Raw genomic sequence first — 19,415 nt, forward strand, 5'->3', positions numbered from 1 at the left:
AGGCAGAACTACTGACAGAGAGAGGCCTGGAGACTTGCCGTCCATGGGTTCACTCCCCTAATTACTGCAATGCTTGAGACAGACGGGCCAGGCCAAAAGCCAGGAGCCTCCTGTCCGTGTGGATAAGTCTCCCACGCGTGCAACAGGGCCACAGTTGCCGGGATCCTTCCCTGGTGCCTTCCAGGGTCTGCATTGTCAGGGCACTGGAGTCAGGAGCAGTCAGCACTGTTACCCAGGCCATCCGAGGGGGAAAGCAATGTCCCCAGCAATGGTTTATGGGACAGCCAAGCCTTCACCCACAGCGCCGTCTCTTAGAATCTGATTTCATCCTCTTCTTCCCTCAGTACTTCCAACCCTCCACTATTGAGTCCCATGGCCCTGTGAATCAAGTCTCATGTCCTTACAGTGGCAGACAAGGGTCTGCAGAGCCCTTGGCCTGCCTCTCCACTTGCCTGCCTGCCCTGAGCTTGGGCCTGCCTGGGCCGGCTCGGGCCCAGCATCCTACTATTTCCCCTGCCTCCTATCTGGTCCGCTCTCCCTTTAAATTCTTCCTGTGTGTGGCTTCTTGACATTCAGGTCTTGGCCGACATGCCATCCCTGCCTCCCCTTGCAGCTACTGCCATATCGCTGAATCTTGGTTTTTCATGCAGTTCTCATTTTTAACCGGTGTTTGCTTTCTCTTTTATCTGCTGTATTTCACATCAGCTTCCTCCATTGCCCGAGTCCAATTACCTTCTTGTCTCAGGAGTATTTACTGGCGTAGTTTTCTGAATTTATATGTATCTTTTCAGGGCACAAAGAGGCCATGCCATGGACACTATTTTTCATCTCTTGCCATTTTCATTTAATGATCAGTGTTGGTGTTCTCTCTCTCTCTCTCGGTTCTTTTTAACACCTACTTAGTTTCCATTGGATGGAATTACCATTAATTTAAATGAGCAGTCCACTATGATGCATATTTTGGCTGCTTCTAGTCCTTTGCTAAGCAAAGTCAGTTTTACTATTGCAGAGGGATGAAAGTCAGACTTGGAACAAAGGGGGCAGAGATGGCCTCTCGGAGTTGGACACCTGGGCCTTCCCAAACTGTTGTCCCTCGTGGGCTCTGAGCAGCCCCTCCCCCAGATCATTGTGCTGGCCATTGATTTACCAAAAAGAAACAAACAAACAAAAACCCCCCAAATCCTCAACACTGTTATTTCATTTTAATATATAAATGTTTTTGAGATTTTATTTGTTTTACAAATTTGTCATCTGAATCATTCAAAATTTGTATTGATTTGAGAAGCAGAGAGACTGGTTCACTTCCCAAATTCCTGTAACAACCTGGGCTGGGACTGGGTCTGGGACTGGGTCAGGCTGGGGCTGGAACTGAAAACTTCATCTAGGTCTCACGTGTGCATGTCAGAGACCCACATACTTGAGCCATCACTTCTTCTGGGTTGCAAAGAAGTTGGATCAGAAGTGCAGGTGGGACTTGGACCCAGGCATTCTGATACAGGATGTGGGCCGCCCGAGCAGCATCAGAATGGCTGATGGCTGTAGCAGATGTCTGGTCCTGTTTTGGTTTTAATGGGTACAAAATCGTTGTGTGTGTGTTTATGGGATACAGCATGATGTTTTGATCCAGGGGTTACGATTGGGTTTAAATGTCCAGTCAGACAGGGGCAACTCATGCAGTCCTGCCCTATGTGAGCCTTGCATGGGGAAGTGGACCTTGGAGGGGTGGTATGTCACCGTGGGATCCTACTTATCCTGGGGCCATCAGGAGGAACCTGTCCGCTTCCAGTCCCTGCCACTGCCTCCTGCTTTGCTGGGCCAGACACTGTTAGTGAAATGCTAAGGGAAAGGGCCTTCTGAAAGCTTTCAAGTTCAAGGGGACAAACTTCATATTTGAGGAAGCTGGCCACAAAGAGGCCACGGGGGTCAGCAGCTCTGTGGACCCTGAAGCCCAGCAAACTTTGGGAAGAAGAAACAGTTCCGAGACCAAGCATGAGTGTGAATCTTTCCTTCTGGCATCTGTGCCATGAGGGCTGGTGGTGGGTACTAATCCGGAACCTTCTGAGAACAGAGCCACCCACCAGGCCTGGGCTGACCATGGCTGCTTGAGAAGTCCCCAGGATGATGATGATATGCAGAGGGGCACTGGGTCTCATTCCTTTAGATCTCCCCCTAGCTGGAGGAAGCCCAGGCAGCCCTGCCCTTAGCGAGTGTCACTTTGTGTCATGTCCTGACATGCAGGCCCTCCCAGTTGGGAATTTTCATTTCTCCAGGGACCACATAAGTGGGTGCAATATTCCAGTTGGGATGCATGCTATGAAGGAAAAGCAGGTTGCGTTATAAGCAGGTGTTGCCAGATCTGCTGCGTTCTGAGAGTTGAGGATGGTGTCTCTTGGGAAGTGATGAGCCTTCCTCAGCTTAAAGAATAATGAGCAGGTCTCCAATGACAGGTGAGAAAATAACACCCCAGGCTGTGGGCACAGCGTGTGCAGTGGCCCTGAGGTGGCTGAGAACTCAGTGTAATCCAGTCCACTGAGAACTCACTGTGGCCTAGAATCAGAGTGACCAGGAGCTGACGCAGGAGGTTGGAGGGTGGTGGAGGACAGTGGTAGGAAGCTCCCAGAGACCAGCAAAAGGAAGGCATTTGGAGGGTTTTTTTTTTTTTAAGATTTATTTATTTTTATTACAAAGTCAGATATACAGAGAGGAGAGACAGAGAGGAAGATCTTCTGTCTGATGGTTCACTCCCCAAGTGAGTGCAATGGCTGAAGCTGAGCCAATCCGAAGCCAGGAGCCAGGAGCTCTTCTGGGTCTCCCACGCGGGTGCAGGGTCCCAAGGCTTTGGGCCATCCTCGATTGCTTTCCCAGGCCACAGGCAGGGAACTGGATGGGAAGCACGGCCGCCAGGATTAGAACTGGCGACCATATGTGATCCTGGCGCGTGCAAGGTGAAGACCCTAACCACTATGCTATCGTGCTGGGCCCTGGAGGGTTTTTAACAGAGAGGCTAGGACACAATACAGCGTTTGAGCTATGGAGAATCCATTGTGAAAAAATTCAAAATGGCCTCCAATTCGGTGGCAGTGAAGGGAATGGTATGTATTGGCAGGTTGTAACGTGTGTGGAACCCAGACACACTGGGCTGAAAGAGACAAGCCAGAGTGAGGAGTTGCCGTGTTATCTAACCCAGATGAAATATTCAGAATAGACAAAGTGGTTGCTAGGGTAAGAGGAATGGTGGGGGGGATCGTTTAGTGGGTAAGGGGCTTGCTCCTGGAGTTGGGACGCTGTTTCCACGTAGACAGGTGTTGCACAGTGTTGTGTGTGTATCGAATGCCACTGAGTCACTTGATTTATAATTTGTCATCAGGAGCAAAGCCAATGAACAGAGTGGGACTAGGAGTCCAGTGAGGAAGGTGGCTTGGACCAAGAGGAGGGAACGAGAATGGAGTACTGTGAACAGGTGCAAACATGACGAAAGGAGTCTCCGGGCACTCTTGGCTTAGACTGCCCATGTCAGGCAGGTGTCAGGAAAGTGGGAAGAATGTTCCTAGATTCCAGCACTGTACTCGATTCCTCGGGTGTTCTTGGCAGAATAAGCACATTTCCTGGGAACAGATGGCCACCCCAAGCTGGGTGCCTGTGCGTACTGTGGATGTGCAGACTCAGCCCAGCCCGGCTCTGGGGCCGCCGTCCGTGCAGCCTGCCTTGCTGGGGAGCCAGGCTTGCCGGTGTGACCATTCTGATGGTTCTGCCGCCTTGCTTTGCGTTTTGCAGAACTGGCCCAATTTCCAGAGATGACATCTGTGGAATAGATGTCTGATGTTTGGCAAAGATGATGGGAGAAGATGTTCTTTTTAATTGCATCTGCAGAATATACTACAAAATAGCCACTAAATCTTGCTGAACGGTGATTAAACACAGTCTCCTGTGCTTAGCTTTTTTTTTTTTTTTTTTTTTAGTTTTTTTCATTCTGAGCATGCCAGTGTCCTGAGAGTGAGTCCTCTATCTTGTCCATGAAAGCAATATAGGGTCTCCATCGACTTGACTCTGTTTTGTTGTTGTTGTTGCTGCTGCTGCTCTTCTTTTCCATTGTTTGTGATTCCATGCTTCTTCATGGCATCCATCGAGCCACCTCCAGGACCCCAAAACCTGCGACTTTAATCACCCAATGACCCTGCCTGGATGTGAGAGTTTTCTGCAGTCTCTGTCACTAACCACACACCTGCCGTCCTCTCTCCAGCAGTGGGCAGGGAAAGATCAGCCAATGGGAGCTGTGGGAGAGGCCCAGCGTTCAGTTCATGAACTTTCCTGGGCTCTCCAGCTAGTCTGTGAACATTTGCACTATGGCTTTGTGTTGACCACAAGAGGGCGCTCAACCCGTGGTCACACTGGTGGGTATTTGAGATGGGGAGTTAAGCAGTGAGGATAAGTTAGTATGTAGTTGTTTCATCCATCTTTTTATCTCGCTCTCTTTTGTTCTTTCCTATTTTCCTCTCTGTTTGTCCCCTCAACCCACAATGGCTAATGCCAGACCAGGGCAGAGGAGGGAGGAATAGTCTCTAAGGGGCAGCTTTGCTGTTTGGGGGAGGTCAGCCAGTGCATGCTCTCCAGGTTCCCTGCCCGACCCCTTCCTTCCATTTCCACCATTTATCTGTTTTAAAACCAAAGCAGGTGGGGCTCAAGGCCAGGGAGAGAAAGGCAAATGGAAATAACTGGGTTAGATTTGTGGGTGGCTCTGGTAAAGGGATCCAAGGGGAAAGATGGAGAAGCCCAAAGGGGAAGGGTCCAAACCCCATTCTTGACCGCTGCAGGACTCCTGGCCTGAAAAGCACCCCAGATCGAGCTCCTGGAGACAGCTGGCTTTAGAGTGGACATGGAGAGTCATGTGGGTGCAGGGAACACATGGATCCTGGGCTGCCGTCTGCACCTCCTTTACCTGCTGGTCCCTTGACGTCCTCCTCTGCGGAGCTGGGCCCGTAGCCTCCCTCTCCTGAGGTTACTGGGAAGCTCCCTTGAGATCAGCCCTTTACCCCCTTCCCTGCCCCTGCCTCCCTGCAGTCTCCAGGGTGCGATCAACACCCACATTGGAGCACCACTGTCACAGCCATTATTGGCTACTGAGAGTGTGGCCAAGCACCCTATTTGGTAACATGAAAGTTTGAATGTCCGTGTTTTATGCTTATCCGTTCAGAGATGCCCTCGGTTAGTTCCAGCTCGAAGTGTTATCAGCACCTGGCTGGATGCTCTCACTGGGCTGTCTGCTCTTCTCCTTTCTCAGTGGAATGAATCTGCTAGGAAATGGAATAACTTCGTCTTCTAATTATCTGTGGGTTGAGAGCTGACCAGAAAAAAGTTCTAACTCAAAAAGAATCTTGAAAAACTCCGGATGAATAACTGCTAAGCCCTCACTTTTTTTTTTAATGATAAAAAAGTTCAATAATAGTTTATTGCAACATTTAATGTGCATAAAATATTGGAGAAGTCTTTTACATACCTGTATTTTTTTTTTTTTATTTCCTACTCAGCTTAAACCAGTCTAGCCCAGCCACGGTTCAGGTGCCGGTGGGACCAGTTTGTAATTACTTTACTGGAAAAGATAGTTCTAGAACAAGAAATGCCAAGGATGTGTTAGATCCATTTCTGTCAACATCAGCATTCTCTGCCTTCCGTGTCTGCCATCCGTCCTTTGGACATGCTCAGTTGTTGTCAGAAACTTAATTCTGATTGGATATTAGTGCTAGAAAGTTGCTCCTGTTCATTGTTGCAGTATCCTACTGAGACCTTTTCCTCTTGTAAAAATAACATCTACTGATTTGAGGCAGACCAAGAGCAAGCTACCTTCGTTCATTGGCTCATTCCCTCCCCAAGAGCCTACGGTGGTGGCTGGGACTGCGCCAGGCCGGAGCAGCTAGGAACTCAGTCTACGTCTCACATTGTGAGCTGCAGGAGCCTCGTGGCTTTCGAGAGCAGTGCTGCCTTCCACAGTGTGCCTTTGCAGGTGGCTGGAGTCTGTAACCGGGGCCAGGGCTTGCCCCCGGGCACTCTGATGTGGGAATACAGGCATCCTAACCACTGGGCTAATCGTCTACCCCAGGGCTGTTATTCCGGGAGTGACCCCTGAGCTTTGCTATGTTCCTGGTTCTCTGGCGGGTGGCACAGTTTTCACCAGGCGTGCATGGTGCTGTATGTAGGCAGAAGGTAGAGGTTACCTGCAGGCAGGGCAGGACCAGCGCCCGAGGTTGAGACCGGATGTGCCCTTTCTTCCTCGTCTTTGGTGGATCTGGAGCCTGCTGTGGGTCAGGTCTGGGAGGGGGTTCTGCCTTAGGGGCCTGACGCCAGAAGTCCTGACGAAGAGGAACAGTTGGGGCAGGCACTTGATGTGGTGGTAAAGCGTGTGGTTGGGCTGCCTGCATCCTGTATCCGAGTGTCTGACTGTGAATCGTGGCTCGTACTTCCATTCCATCATCCTGCTGCTGTGTCCTCGGGAAGCCAGTGAGGCTGGTTTGAGTGCTTGGGTCCCTATAAGCCTGTGTAGGAGACCTGGATGCAGGTCTTGGTGACTGGCCTGGCCCGTCTGTTGCCTACATTTGAGAAGTGACCCCAGTGGATGGGAGATAGATTTTTTTTTTCACTCTCTCTCCTTCAAATGAAAAAAAAAATAAAGTTTACAGAAAGGATGCTGAGTTCTGCCAAGAACTAAGCCTCTCTCTCTCTCGGAAGTCATCAGTTCAGCTTCTGCAGCTTTCATGGTTTGCATGTGGAAGAAGGGCAGTGGAGTGGGAGGTTTAGGGGTTGAATGTCACCTGGACACAGAGTCCCAGACCTACCTGTGCCCAGCCTGGGGTTTGCTATCCTGGTCAAGCAGACCAAGGACATTTGGGCCACAGGTCAGGGCTTGGGGATCTCAGCAGACAGAAGGAAGAGATGCAGCTGGGAGACTGGAGTCGCATCTGGCTCTTTAGCGCTTGTCCCAGGGAGCTGGATGGGTCCGAGCGGGTCTTCTGGTTGCTGTGCAGTGGGGCAGCCTTTGCAGAGGGGGTGAGAGCACGTGCCTCTTGCACAGAAAGCTCAGCTTTTCGCTGTGGGTTTTGGGCCTCTTGGGTCTCCCGGCTCTGACTCTGTCATACCGACGGGTACATTCTCTGTTCTCCTCTGTCTCCCTTCCAGAGCCAAGAAGAAGAGCAAACCTTTGAACCTGAAGATCCACAGCAGCGTGGGCAGCTGCGAGAACATCCCCTCCCAGCAGCGCTCCCCGCTCCTGTCCGAGCGCTCGCTGCGCTCCTTCTTCGTGGGACATGCGCCGTTCCTGCCCTCCACCCCTCCCGTCCATACCGAGGCCAACTTCTCCGCAAGTAAGTCGTGGATGCACCAGCTTGGCCACCCCGACCGCGAACCGCACTCCCTGTCCCCTGCTTTTGCACCTGCTTCCCTCTGTGTCAGCTGTAGCTTCTGTGATCACAGTCAGTTCTTCAGAGGAGGCCTCCACCCTCCTGCTCCTCCTCCTCCCCACTCCCATGGCTGCCTGGCCACCGTGGAGAAAGCATTTGGGATTAAACTGTGCATTTCTCCCTTCCCCCACCCCGTCACTCAGGTGAATCCCCGTGACCTTTACATCTCAGAGACGCATTTGGGTTCCAAGCCGGCTGAGCGTGGCCCCGAGTGCTTTCCTTTCTGTTGTCAGGGATTGCTGCTGGAGACAGAGTGGTTATTACTCGGAGTGGAAATGGAACTTTCTGGCCATCAAGGGCTGAGGACTTAGAAGGCGTTTAATCTTCTCTGTCCAGAGGCTCATTTCGCTGATCAGGCAGCGAGGTGGGGGCTTGGAGGGAGGGTTGCTGAATTCAGCTCTGCTGGCTGGTCCTTCAGCTAGCTAAGAGAGCATCTTTATTGCTTGGCTCTAGCATGTGGAAGAAACCACCCTACCCTGTCCTGCCGCCACAGGCTGTCCGTGCTGTGTAGCTGTTTTGATGGACAGATGCTCGGGAATGTTTGATGTGGGAAGAGGGTTTCAGGTGCACCCTCCAATGCCTCTGCATTGCTTAGGAAGTGCCCGTGTCCCTTGAGAATTTAACCACAGCCAGTTATGACCTTCCTGGAGGAAGGCACAGGGGACGCCCAGCATCCAGCTGGTCGGTCAAGCTGAGCATGTACCATGTGGTTCAGCCCTAAGTGTGTACAGCACGTCCACTGTAGGAGATAGCTGAGTATCTGGACCAGAGGAGGCCTGGATCCAGGACGTGCAGCCTCTGCAGGAACAGACCAAAACTGCACCCATGACCTCTGTATGCACACCGGAAGGCCAGTTTATTAAGTTGTCAGGGGGACATCAGCACCACGGAGACCAGAAGTCCTCCAAGAGGAAGGCAATGTGGAGAGCCAGAACAGGAAGGGGCAGTGACAGCTCCAGATGTGTGGTGACTGTGAGGTGATGTCATGGCTGGGGACAGGCTCCGCACGGGGCGGGGGCGGGTGGGCAATAGCCCTGCTGCTTCCCGGCAATGTGTTTGGTATCTGCTGTGTTAGAAGCACCTCTCTGAGCCTCCGAGCTCATGCGAGGCATACAGTCAGCGCTTAGTACATGGTGGCTGTCATGATGTCATTTACTCTGTGTCCTTTCCCTAGTTGTGTCCAAAGCCTCAGGCTTTGTGATTCATTTTGGACTGCCACGGCTCAGTGCCCTGTGCTTCACCCCTACCTGCCCCTACCATACTTCCCCATAGCCCCAAGAGTGCTTGAAATTTATCTTGGCCTGATGCCGAAGCAGCCACCATCTGTCTTTGGGCCTAGCCATCGTCTGAACGAGTGTTGGCATGGGCACCTGTGGGATTTGGTCACTGCTCTGCTCTTTAGTTTTGGCTGAAGTAGAAACATCCCCTACCTGCTTAAAAAACAAAAACAAAAAACCTTCCTAGACTTGGGGTGGGTTGTTAGCCTCGCAATTGAGGCACCTGCATCCCACATCTGGATGTCTGGGTTTGTTGGAAGCCCAGCTCTGTCTCCTGACGCCAGCTTCTTCCTAATGTTAACAAAGGCAGGCAGCAGTGATGGCTCTGAGAATTGAGTCTCTTGCATTCATGTGGGAGACTCAGATTGAGGTTAGACTCCTGGCGTTGACCCAGCTCAGCCCTAACCCTGTGCTCATTTAGGAAGCAAATGAGCAGATGGGACCGCTCTCCCCTCAACTACTCTCTGAGAAATAAAAATTTAAAATATCAAAAAGCCAGCAAACCCACAGATGTGCACCTTGGGTCCCCTTCCTTGCTAAGGAGGTAAGGAATCCCCCATGACTCCCAGCTTTCCTCCCCTGTCTGCACCCGAGAGCAAGGGCTCTACAGCCTCTGCCTGTGTGGGCAGGGCAGCCTCCAGCACAGAGAGGCCCCAGGGGACACTGTCACCCTTGGGCAGTGCTAAGTCTCGTGGGCAGAAAGCTTGCTTTCTGATCTCTCAGAGCAGAGCAGAGTGCTGTGTCTCAGTGGGAGAGTGAGTGTGTAACCCAGGGAGGAACCCTGTGGCCCACTTCCTGCCTCTGCTGACTCAAGCAACAGAAGCCACAGAAGCAAAGCGGAGAGCAGGTTCACCACAGGCAGCATGGAGCTCGGCTGCCATCTCAGTGCCAGCACTAAATCTCTTTTCTAAGATTTATTTATTTATTGGAAGGCCAGTGTGTGTGTGTGTGTGTGTGTGTGTGTGTGTGTGTGAGAGAGAGAGAGAGAGAGAGAGAGAGAGAGAGATCTTTCATCTGTTGGTCCATTCTCCAACTGCTCACAACAGTCAGGGCTGGTATAGGCTGAAGCCAGGAGCTAAGACTCTGTCTGCATTTCCTATGTGGGTGGTAGGGACCCAACAACTTGGGTCATCTTCTTTTGCTCTCCCAGGTGCCTTAGCAGGGAGCTGGATCAGAGGCAGCACAGCAAGGTTTCAAACCAGTGCTCCAGTCTGGAATGCATGGCTTCACTGCTGAGCCACCTCACCAGCCCACAGCACAGCATCTGGGAGGCCTCTTCTTCTGCCTGGTGCACTGGCTGCCTGGCCTCTTTGGAGAGTCACTGAAGTCTGGGTGGCAGGTGGTGGAATGCCCATTGCCTAGATTAGGACTTGAATTTTAGCAAGGTGTTCTTGCCCATGGGGCGTGTTCTGAGCGTCGTTAAACCTTAGCCTGCTGAGAGGTTCCATGAGGCTCTCGCTTATCTCAGAACCTCTGTGATTCTACCCAGAACTTTCCCCAGGCCAGTCTTTTGACTGCTTTAGCCTAATGATTTTGGAGAAAACTCCACCAACAAGTGCTGGTTGTGCTAGGTCTCATTCCCCTACCATCCTGAAGCAGCGTAAGTTAGGGACTGTCCATATTTCTTCCATGCTGCCTTTGTATGCATTATGTTGTCCCATGGTGTCTGTCTGGGGGTTGTCTACTCATTGGGCCATTTTTGCTCCAACAAGTTATGAATCTATGGCTCCTGGTAAGAGTGACGTAGGCCAGGTTGACCCCAAGTCCCATAAATGAAGTCCTCTAAATGAAGAGGTAATGTCACGATTAGAGGGATAATTATTCATCATCATTCATTAAGTGGAAATGACTCTGGATTTATAGCAGTGAACAGTTTGTTGATAAGTCATGGGGCTCCTCCTGAGTGTGTTTCCCACCTGCTAAGGATGTAATGTAACGAGATGCCAACTTTTCCTTGTGTGAGCTTGTGGCTGAGAGCACTGAGACTCAACCAAGGGAGGCTTTGGGAACTGTTGCTGTGGATTCTGTGAAGGAATAGCTTGTGACAATGCTGGAAGCAACAGCATTGCCTTTGTGTTTCAACAGTGTTCCAAGACTGGTACCAAGGAGTTCACTTTTGTTCCTTACTCATTAAGATGATACTATTACTGCTGCCATTTCACAGGTGAAGAGATGGGCTGGGAGAGGGTTTTTTTTTTTTTCTAAATTAAAAAAGATTTACTTATTTGACTCATGTGAAAGAGAGAAATGGAAATCTTCTACTTTACTCTTGAATTGTCCACACAAGCCAGGGCTGTACAATACGGAAGCCAAGAGCTGGAAACCCCATCCACGGTTTCCATAGGGGCAGCAGAGATCAGCTGCTTAAGCCATCGCCTGCTGCATCTCAGGGTGTGCTTAAACAAGGGGCCGTAATCAGGAGTGAAGCAAGGCCTTGAACTTGGGCCGTTGATAGGAGATGCAAGTATCGTGTGCCCATCCCTGAAAGAGTTTTAGTCACTGTCCAGGTCACAAGGTTAGGAGGGAGATGACATTTTAAGTCGTTGAAGATCTTGTGTTCTGCAAGGTTTGGCTATGACACTGCAGCACCGTCGTCACTGACACCTACTTGTTTATCAGGAGTGGACTTAGCTGGCTCAGGTGACCTCGCCCAGTTGTACTGTGGGTGACAGCCTTGCTCCAGGGACATCTCTCTACTAGCATGCAGCACCCGCTCTGGCTTGCCATTGTTACCGCACCCACGTTCTGTTAGTATTCAAGGGACGCATTGTCCCAGATGGTGGCCATCCCAGTAGGGAACAAGCAGCTGCAGAAAGTGGCCTAAAACTCAAGCCCCAGGCATCACTGTCATTCTGACCGGCTTTGGTTGAAGATGAGAAATGAGACATGACTTTCATCACCTGCAGTTTTCTAGATGTTTCTTTATTAACTGCCTGTGGGGTTGGGCATATAAGGAAGGCAACTATGAAGGGGGACAAGGAATGGATAGTTCCAGGATGTCCCCATCTCAGTAAAGTCCCCATCTTCCAAAAGCACCAGCTGGAGCTCCACGCAGTCTCGGAATGTTTTGTCCTCCTCAAGGTGACTTGGCCTCATCTCCGCCGGTGTCCCCATCCCCTCTTCTGCCAACCCTTGGTTGAGAACTTGGCCTCCTGTATACCTTGAGGCTGAGTCGGAGTGCTGATGTGTTGCAGGAGGCAGCAGGGAGCAGTGGAGTGATAAAGTGGAATAGCATCTCCTGGGCAAGCGGCTGGGAGAGCCATAAAGAGACTCGGGAGGGGGGTGATTATATAATGGGGCTTAATGAGCCTTGAGGCCAAGGTTCATTACCCCTCAGAAGAGGGGGCGGAGAAGCTTGTGTCCCAATGGAAGCTGATCGCCTGAACCAGTCTCAGAATCAGGAGTGATTTTGAGCAGACCCAGACTTGACTTCACAGCAGCGCCTCCAAGGGAAAAACATCTCCCATTGGTGCAGCCCCAAGGCTTTGCTCCCCAAGAGTGAGCGAGCAATGTGCTGGTAGCCCACGGACCCAGCAGGGAACCCCAAGAGGCTTGCCCTCTTGGCTCTTCCAGACACTTGAGTTCCCAGCAGGTCCGAGACACATACTGACCCATTGGTACAATGCCAGGAGGACCTGGAGTTCAATGCCCGCTGTTAATGTAGATGAACCTGGAAATAGACAAGATGATTCAGAGGCTGTTGTTGTAAAGTGCTGCTTTGTACCGGCGGCCATCAGCATCTCTCCCTGGGGTCTAGCTCATTTAGTGGTCACTGTCCCAGGTTTGACCAGGTTATACCAGAGGTGTACCAGTGGCGGCAGTTCAGGGGAAATGATTAGAAATGTGCAGTGTGGTTGTTGCCTCCCAGACTGAGTCTGAAGCTCTGGCGGGGGAGGTGGGGAAAGGTCGGTCCAGCCACATGAGCTATCACAAAATGTTTCCAGAACTTCTGCAGGCACTATAGCAAATCAGAAGCAGCACCAGGCTGCACTACCCTTTTGTTTGTTTGTTTGAACTTTTCATTTTGCGATGCACTCAGCCCTCTAGATTTGTGAATTCCACCTCTGTGGATTCAGCCAGCCACAGAGCAGAAACACTCGGGCAAACGGCAGAAGCGTAGCGGAGAGTTCCAGTGTGTGGGGTGGTATCCACAGGTCGTGTGCCACGCCTGTGTTGTCTTGTTTAAGGGGCCTGGGCATTTGTTGATGTTGGTGTCTGCTGAGAACAAACATCCCCAACAACTCTGAGAAGTGACCGTGATTTCAAATGCACAGGAAAGTTGTGAGGATAATAGAGGGTCCCTGAATGCTCTGCGCTCAAATTCATCAGTGTTGAGCATTTTCTCCCATTTGCTTCCTCCGTCTCTCATTTTTGTGAGCTATTTCAGACTAGGCTGCAAACTCTGACATTCTTACGAAGCTATAGTTACCGAATTCAGTCAATTTGTCATGGAAGCAGTACTTTCATGTAACCGTATTCCACTTTTAGCACTTGCCCTAGTAAGATCCTTTATAGTAACTTTTTTTTTTCCTGATGCAAGGTCCCGTCTGGGGTCACATACTACATTGGGCTGTTGTGTGAAGCTGAAGCTATTTCTTTGTTGTTTGTGACCATGACATCTGAGAAGAGTAGGGGCCGTGTGGGTCTGTCTGATGTTTCCTGCTGGAGAGATTCAGGAGAGGCCATTTGCCTGGAATATCTGCACGTGTGCTGTTGCTTCCTTCCTGGGGCTTCGTGTCTTTGTAGGAAGCTCATCTATAGGAGCAAAAGACTTAGGGTTTCTCCATATCCTGCTGGTGCACCCCATGACACGCTAGCCCAGCCTCCGAGTTTCTGCTGCTTTCTCTGCAATGGGGGGAGGGAGATATTCTAGTGGAAGTTTAACTCTCAAACCATCACAAATGCAAGAATTTGGCTTTACCATGCATGTGTCCAGCTGCCATGATTTGGTTGACAATCTGCCTGTCCTTAGGCTTCCCATAAGGATTTTTCAATCTCTCTTTGATGTTCATTTCCACCCTCATTTAATGAAAGTGCATTCAGCCTTACAGCGCAGTGAAAGTTTGGACCTCAAAAGTGTATCTGAGTCTTAGCCCTCAGTACTCATGTGTGCCCTTGTTTGCAACTAGGGTGTTGACTGGTATAAATCAAATTAACATGTGCTTACTGGGATGTTCTCTACTCCCATGACTGAAATCCTTGTGTGAAGGGAGAAACAGGCTCTGAGCCACACAGTCTCAGCTACCAGCAGCACCACAAAAGCACGTCATGTGATGTGAGAGGCAGAGACTGGAGTAATGCAGCCATGAGCCAAGAAAGGACCGGGCTTCCAGAAGCTGCTGGAAGGGCAGAGGGCAGAGCCGCCAGAAGGACGCAGCCCTGCTTGCAGGATCAGGACGTTAGACAGAGACAGACGTTTTTCCCCTTGTTCTTGTGCTCCAGCGCGGAGCTCTCCATTTCCATAACAAGAATAAGAAACGATGCTTCCAGGGCCCAGGGGTGCAGCCCAGGAGCTCAGGGCCACCTAAGTACCAGCTCAGCCAGAGCTCATTTTCAGCTGCAGAATCCCAGGAAGGAAGTGAGGCTGCCGAGTATAAGGGAAGAAAAAGAGGCAAAGAACGGGGACAGGAGGCAGAGACACCCCACCTGGAGCAGCAGCAGCTCCCCAGCTAGAGAAGGTGAGGTGAGGGAAGCAGGTGCAGGGCTGCTGGACTGTGGGATCTTTCCCTAGCTAGAGACCCTGGCTTTCATAGGAACTCCCCAGATTCTAAAATGACAGCAATTGTGGCAGGTGGAGGACAGAGGGACACTGAATAATGTACCAAGATTCAGTCCGGAGGAATTTGTTCTGGTGTTCTCTAACGCAGTAGAAACTCTCCAGTTACAGCAAGGCATAATCTGTTTCAATAACGGAACCAGGGGAGGCTGAACTTTGCCTACACATACAAATAACACATGTTCAGGGCTGGCATTGTGGCGTGGTGGGTGAAGCCATCGCCTGCAATGCTGGCAACTCATTTGGGTGCTAGTTTATGTTCTGGCTACTCCATTTCCAACCCAGGTCTCTGCTAATGGTCAGGGAAACGCAGCAGAAGGTGGCCCAAGTGTTTGAGCCCCTCCCTGAGCCCATTGTGGGGGACCTGCAGGGGGCTACTAATTTCACTTCAACCTGGCCCTGTCTATGGAAGATTCATTCTCTCTCTCTCTCTCCAGCTCTTTCAAATAAGTAAATAACTCTTTTTTACAATTAAAAAATGCGAAGTACCCTCACTTGCTCATCACACATTGTGTACATGTATTGAACATTATATTACCCCTGAAATAGATACAAACATCTCTGTTTAAAAAGCAAACTGAATGCGAGCAACCAATGACATGCCTTGTAACTGTCCAAGCCAACTCAGAACAACTCCCCAGATTTGGGAGTTGTGTTCCGTCATATGGCTCCCAATTTTTTTTTTTAATGTTTTAAAAATTGATTTAAATGACAGGGAGAGCTCTCATTAACAGGGTCATTCCTCAGTTGCCTGCACCAGCAAAGGCTGGGTGGACCAAAGATGGCTCCAAGGAGCCCAATCCGGACCTCCCACTGGAGTGCCAAGAATCCAGTTCTCAGCCTCCCAGATTCCACATCAGCAGGGAGCTCGAACTGGGGAACCGGGAGCAGACACAGCACAGGGACCTGCTTAGGCTGATGTGGGATGCGGGCATCCTCACAGGCATCCTAACTCCAAGGGTGAATGTCGGCCGTGGGCTCCGTTTTTAATCTCTGTTGTGGAGCCATAGATAATCAGAGTTGACTGATCGACCACCACCTGATGCCCTTTATAGAAGAAGAAACTGAGACCCAAGAACACAAAGGACTTAACCACAGGGCTGCCGGACTGGGGCTCCAACTTGATGCTGCTCAGTGGCTGTCTCCACTGTACCAAGATGGTCACCAAACAGTAGTCTTGCTGCAACCCCAAGAAACAGTGCCTTTCTCTGACAGGTGCCCACTGCCCCAGCAGGACTGGCAGTGGGTGGTGTGAGGCGTGTGTAGATGTGCATGTATGTGTGGGTGGCTGCGTTCCGGGTGAGGCTCCTTCTGGCTTGTCGTCGCCAACTTTCTCTTAACTGCCTGTACATTTTGCAATTCTTCTCTCAGCATAGATCATTTGGGCTCAGCATGCAACAGACAACCTCAGACCTTTTGTCATGACTGCTCCCACCAGGAATTGTGGCAAAAAAAATTGGATAAGAAGTGGTTGGCATTAGGAGCCAAGCAGGTCACTTGTACCTACAGGAATAAGTCCTTGATCTTGGTCCATCCCACAGCTTCGGTCAAGGAGTGACTAACATTGATGGCCACTACCAGAAGCCAGGAAGAGGCAAAGTGGGGACTTGCACTGGTCTTGAAGCAAAAGCTCTGCTGACACCTGAGGCCTAGGAACTAGAAGCCTGCGAAAGAGGGAGGGAGAACCTCAGGCTGGAACCCCTCGAAGTTGTGTGATGCCGACAGCATGTCTGCACCCTGCTCCTCTTCACTCTGAGTTCTGCCTGTGACTCAGTCTTCCAGCAGGTGTCTCATCAGTCTGGGAGTGAATTGGGTGCTGTTTGGGAAAATGATGTGGGCCCTTGGTGGCTGTGAAATCGCTCATCCATCCACACGCCAGTGTGATCGCCTCACAGATGGCCCCCTGGTGACCATGCACAGTCCAGGACTGCTTCCCCAGATGCGTTCAGTGCTCTCTGGGTGGCTGTTGGCTGCAGAGCAGAGCATGGACTGACAGTCCATGGGAGCTGTGGGCGGGGGACAGGACCAGAGCTAATTGGACACAGCTGTTGCTGCCCACCCCCCAGGCCTGCGAGTATAGACTGCCTACAGCCCTTTGGGAGGGTGTTCTTCAGATTGAACCATTTTTCCAGTGAACAATTTCCTCACTTTCTGACTTGGAAGTACAGTGAGATGGATCCTCCTATTTTTAAAAAGATTTATTTATGTATTTAAAAGTTTGAGTTAAGAGAGGGACACACACACACACACACACACACACACACACACGCATGCACACACTTACTTAACTAACTCTATCCACTGTTTCACTTTACTGGTTCCCTTCCCAAATTACCACAACAGCCAGGGCTACACCAGGTTGAAGCCTGGAGCTTCATGCCCATCACCTGCATGAGTACAAAGGCCCAAGCACGTGAGCCATCTTCTGCTGATTTCTCAGGCACATTAGCAGCAGGGAGCTGGATCAGAAATGAATCAGTTGGGGCTTGAACTGCTATCTGAATGGCATTCTGACCCTGCAGATGGGAGCTTAACTGGCTGCACCACAGCGCGGCCCCGGGAGGATACTTACTTTTTGTTTTAGATCAGAGCACCTGTCAGGTGGCTGTTAGCCTGTGTAGATGAGTTCAAATGCCACCCCCCAGGAGAGAGCCAGGCTGTGCCTTCGTTTCCCGTGCAATGTTGGGTCATCCCATTGAGGATTCTCCTGCCTTCCCCACAACAGCAGAACAAAAATTAAGAGTTGAGTGGCTTCCAAACTGAGGAGTGTGGTCCCTGGGGGAGGTCAGCTTTGAAGCTTTCCCAGACAAGGCTGGCAGAGGTTAGGAGGAAGCTTCCACATCTCCATTTGGAGTTTGTCATGGGAAAAAGTATTGATCTTCCTGGCAGTGACCACAAGCCCCAAGAGCACATTCCTCCTGCCAGGAGGGCAGCTGTTACTGGGCACGTGCCCACGCCAAGGAGCATGTGGGTTTTCTAAGCTTCCTCTTCCTGAAAAATGCCCCGAGCAAGAGAGGATGGCTGAAGCTGAGTGAATCTGCATGTGCCCAGACCCTCATATGTGACAGCGGTGGGGCGTGGGGGTCCCATTCCATGGGTTCTGAGGTTTCCCCTTGACTATTCTGTGTTTGAGATTTGTTTAGGTCTAACTAGCTGGAGTTTCTTCAGTTGGGGGCTGTAGCATCCTTGGTTTCCTAGCTCTAAGGCACATGTTTTTCCTCACAGTTAGCATGCTTGAAACTGGGCTGTGAGATCAGAGGTCTCTCTCTGCCTGCCCGTTCAGTGTCCTGCAGGTGTCGCAAGCGGTGATTCTACTGATATGCCTAGTGGGTCACCCACTGCCAGCGCCTGGATTTCAGTCTCCAGAACTGAGGGGAAACACACTCCTGTGGTCTTGGGCACACGTTGTTTGGTGACTGGTCATAGTGAAGGCACCTAGATGTTGGTACTTCATCTACAGTAATATGTGCTTTGCCCAGGAGCCCAATGGGCAAGACACAGTCTATGCCTGGGCCTGGTAGCTCTGCTGAGAAGATGGTATTTGAGCTGAGGTTAATGAGGAGGAAGGAATGAGAAGCAGCAGGAGAGGAGGGTTCTGAGCAGGGAGAGAAGGAAGGAGATCTGCGGACTGGAAGCTGGAAGGAGCATTGCAGCTTTAAGAAGGAAAGGGAAACCCGTGTAGCCGGAAGATGGGAGACCTGGTCCTTATGTTCCAGGAGGAAAGCAGGCATTGATGAGAAGGGTCTTGATATATCCTATCTCCCAACAACCAGGGAAGAAGAGAATGTTCCAGCCTTTTAGGAACTATACTGCAATGACTCCATCACTCTTGTATTGCTGTAACTTAAGAATTATCTTAATAGGGGCAGGTGCGATAGCGTAGCAGACAAATCCTCCAGCTGCCACTCCAAATTCCCATATGGCACATGTTTATGTCCCAGCTGCTCCATTTTTGATCTGGCTTCCTGCTGATGACCTGGGAAAGCAGCAGATGATGGCTTAGGTTCGTGGACTCTTGGAATCATGTGGAAGAGCCAGAGAAAGCTCCTGCCTTTGGATCAGCTCCAGCCTTTGTGGCCATTCGGGAGAGAGAGCCAGTGGATGGAAGACCTGCTCTCTCTGTAAAACTCTGCTTATATGCGGGGAAGGCTTTTTGGAGGAGTTGGGGGAACCCCAGAGCCTATGAAACTGTGTCATGAAACGAAATTAAAAAAAAAAAAAAGCAGCAGCAGCAAATATGATGACAATGACATGAATATTAACTGTTATAACTTAAAAATTTTATATGCAAAGGACTTCTTTCCCACTGTATAATCTCACTTAATCCTGAATAACCCTGTAATTAAAGTGCCTTAACTCTATTTTGTGAATTAGCCACCTAAGCAAAGGTTATATTAAATGATTTGCAAGTAAGTGAAAAAGCTGAGATTCAAATCAAGTGATCCCAACACCAGAACTTCCCTTCTTATCCAACCCCAAACTGTGACAATCACCTCATTTTGAATTATATTGAAAGTAAAATTTGGTTTTGATTTTTAAAAATCTGCTTATAAAATAATAAGTAAGTCTTCAAAAAGGAATGGTCTATATAGAGAGATAGTTCCTCCATCTACTTCTGGCCAGAGTCAAGGACTGTTGGGCAAGCCTGAGTGACACAATCATCGTTTTAGCAGGTGGCCCCTGGATATCTGGCTTTTCAGCAATTGTATTTTGTGCTATACTAATGCATTCAGCTAGCCAGCCATGCATTTGCTGCTTATTATTTTAGTTTTTGTGGATATACCAGAAAGCTATTCCTATCTGAAAATAAATGTACTTATGGGGACTTTAATTTTTTTTTAACTTTAAAATTTTGTCCAAGAAACAATAATTACAGTTCAGATTTTGTGTATTGCTTTTGGTTTAAAAGCACTT

At 50.1% G+C, this 19,415-nt stretch overlaps 1 protein-coding gene across 1 annotated transcript in view; it reads left to right on the forward strand.

Moving 5' to 3' along the window:
• KSR2 (kinase suppressor of ras 2) overlaps window positions 1-19,415 on the forward strand; it is a 287,775-nt gene that overhangs the window by 156,931 nt on the left and 111,429 nt on the right. Inside the window, exon 5 of the mRNA XM_040986872.1 lies at window positions 7,168-7,352. Within this exon, the coding sequence (XP_040842806.1) occupies window positions 7,168-7,352 (185 nt within the window). The remainder of the gene's footprint in view (window positions 1-7,167; window positions 7,353-19,415) is intronic.

This window comes from Ochotona curzoniae, unplaced genomic scaffold (assembly GCF_017591425.1).
Source record: "Ochotona curzoniae isolate NIBS_2020 unplaced genomic scaffold, NIBS_Ocur_1.0 contig_46, whole genome shotgun sequence".
NCBI classification, from domain to species: Eukaryota; Metazoa; Chordata; class Mammalia; order Lagomorpha; family Ochotonidae; genus Ochotona; species Ochotona curzoniae.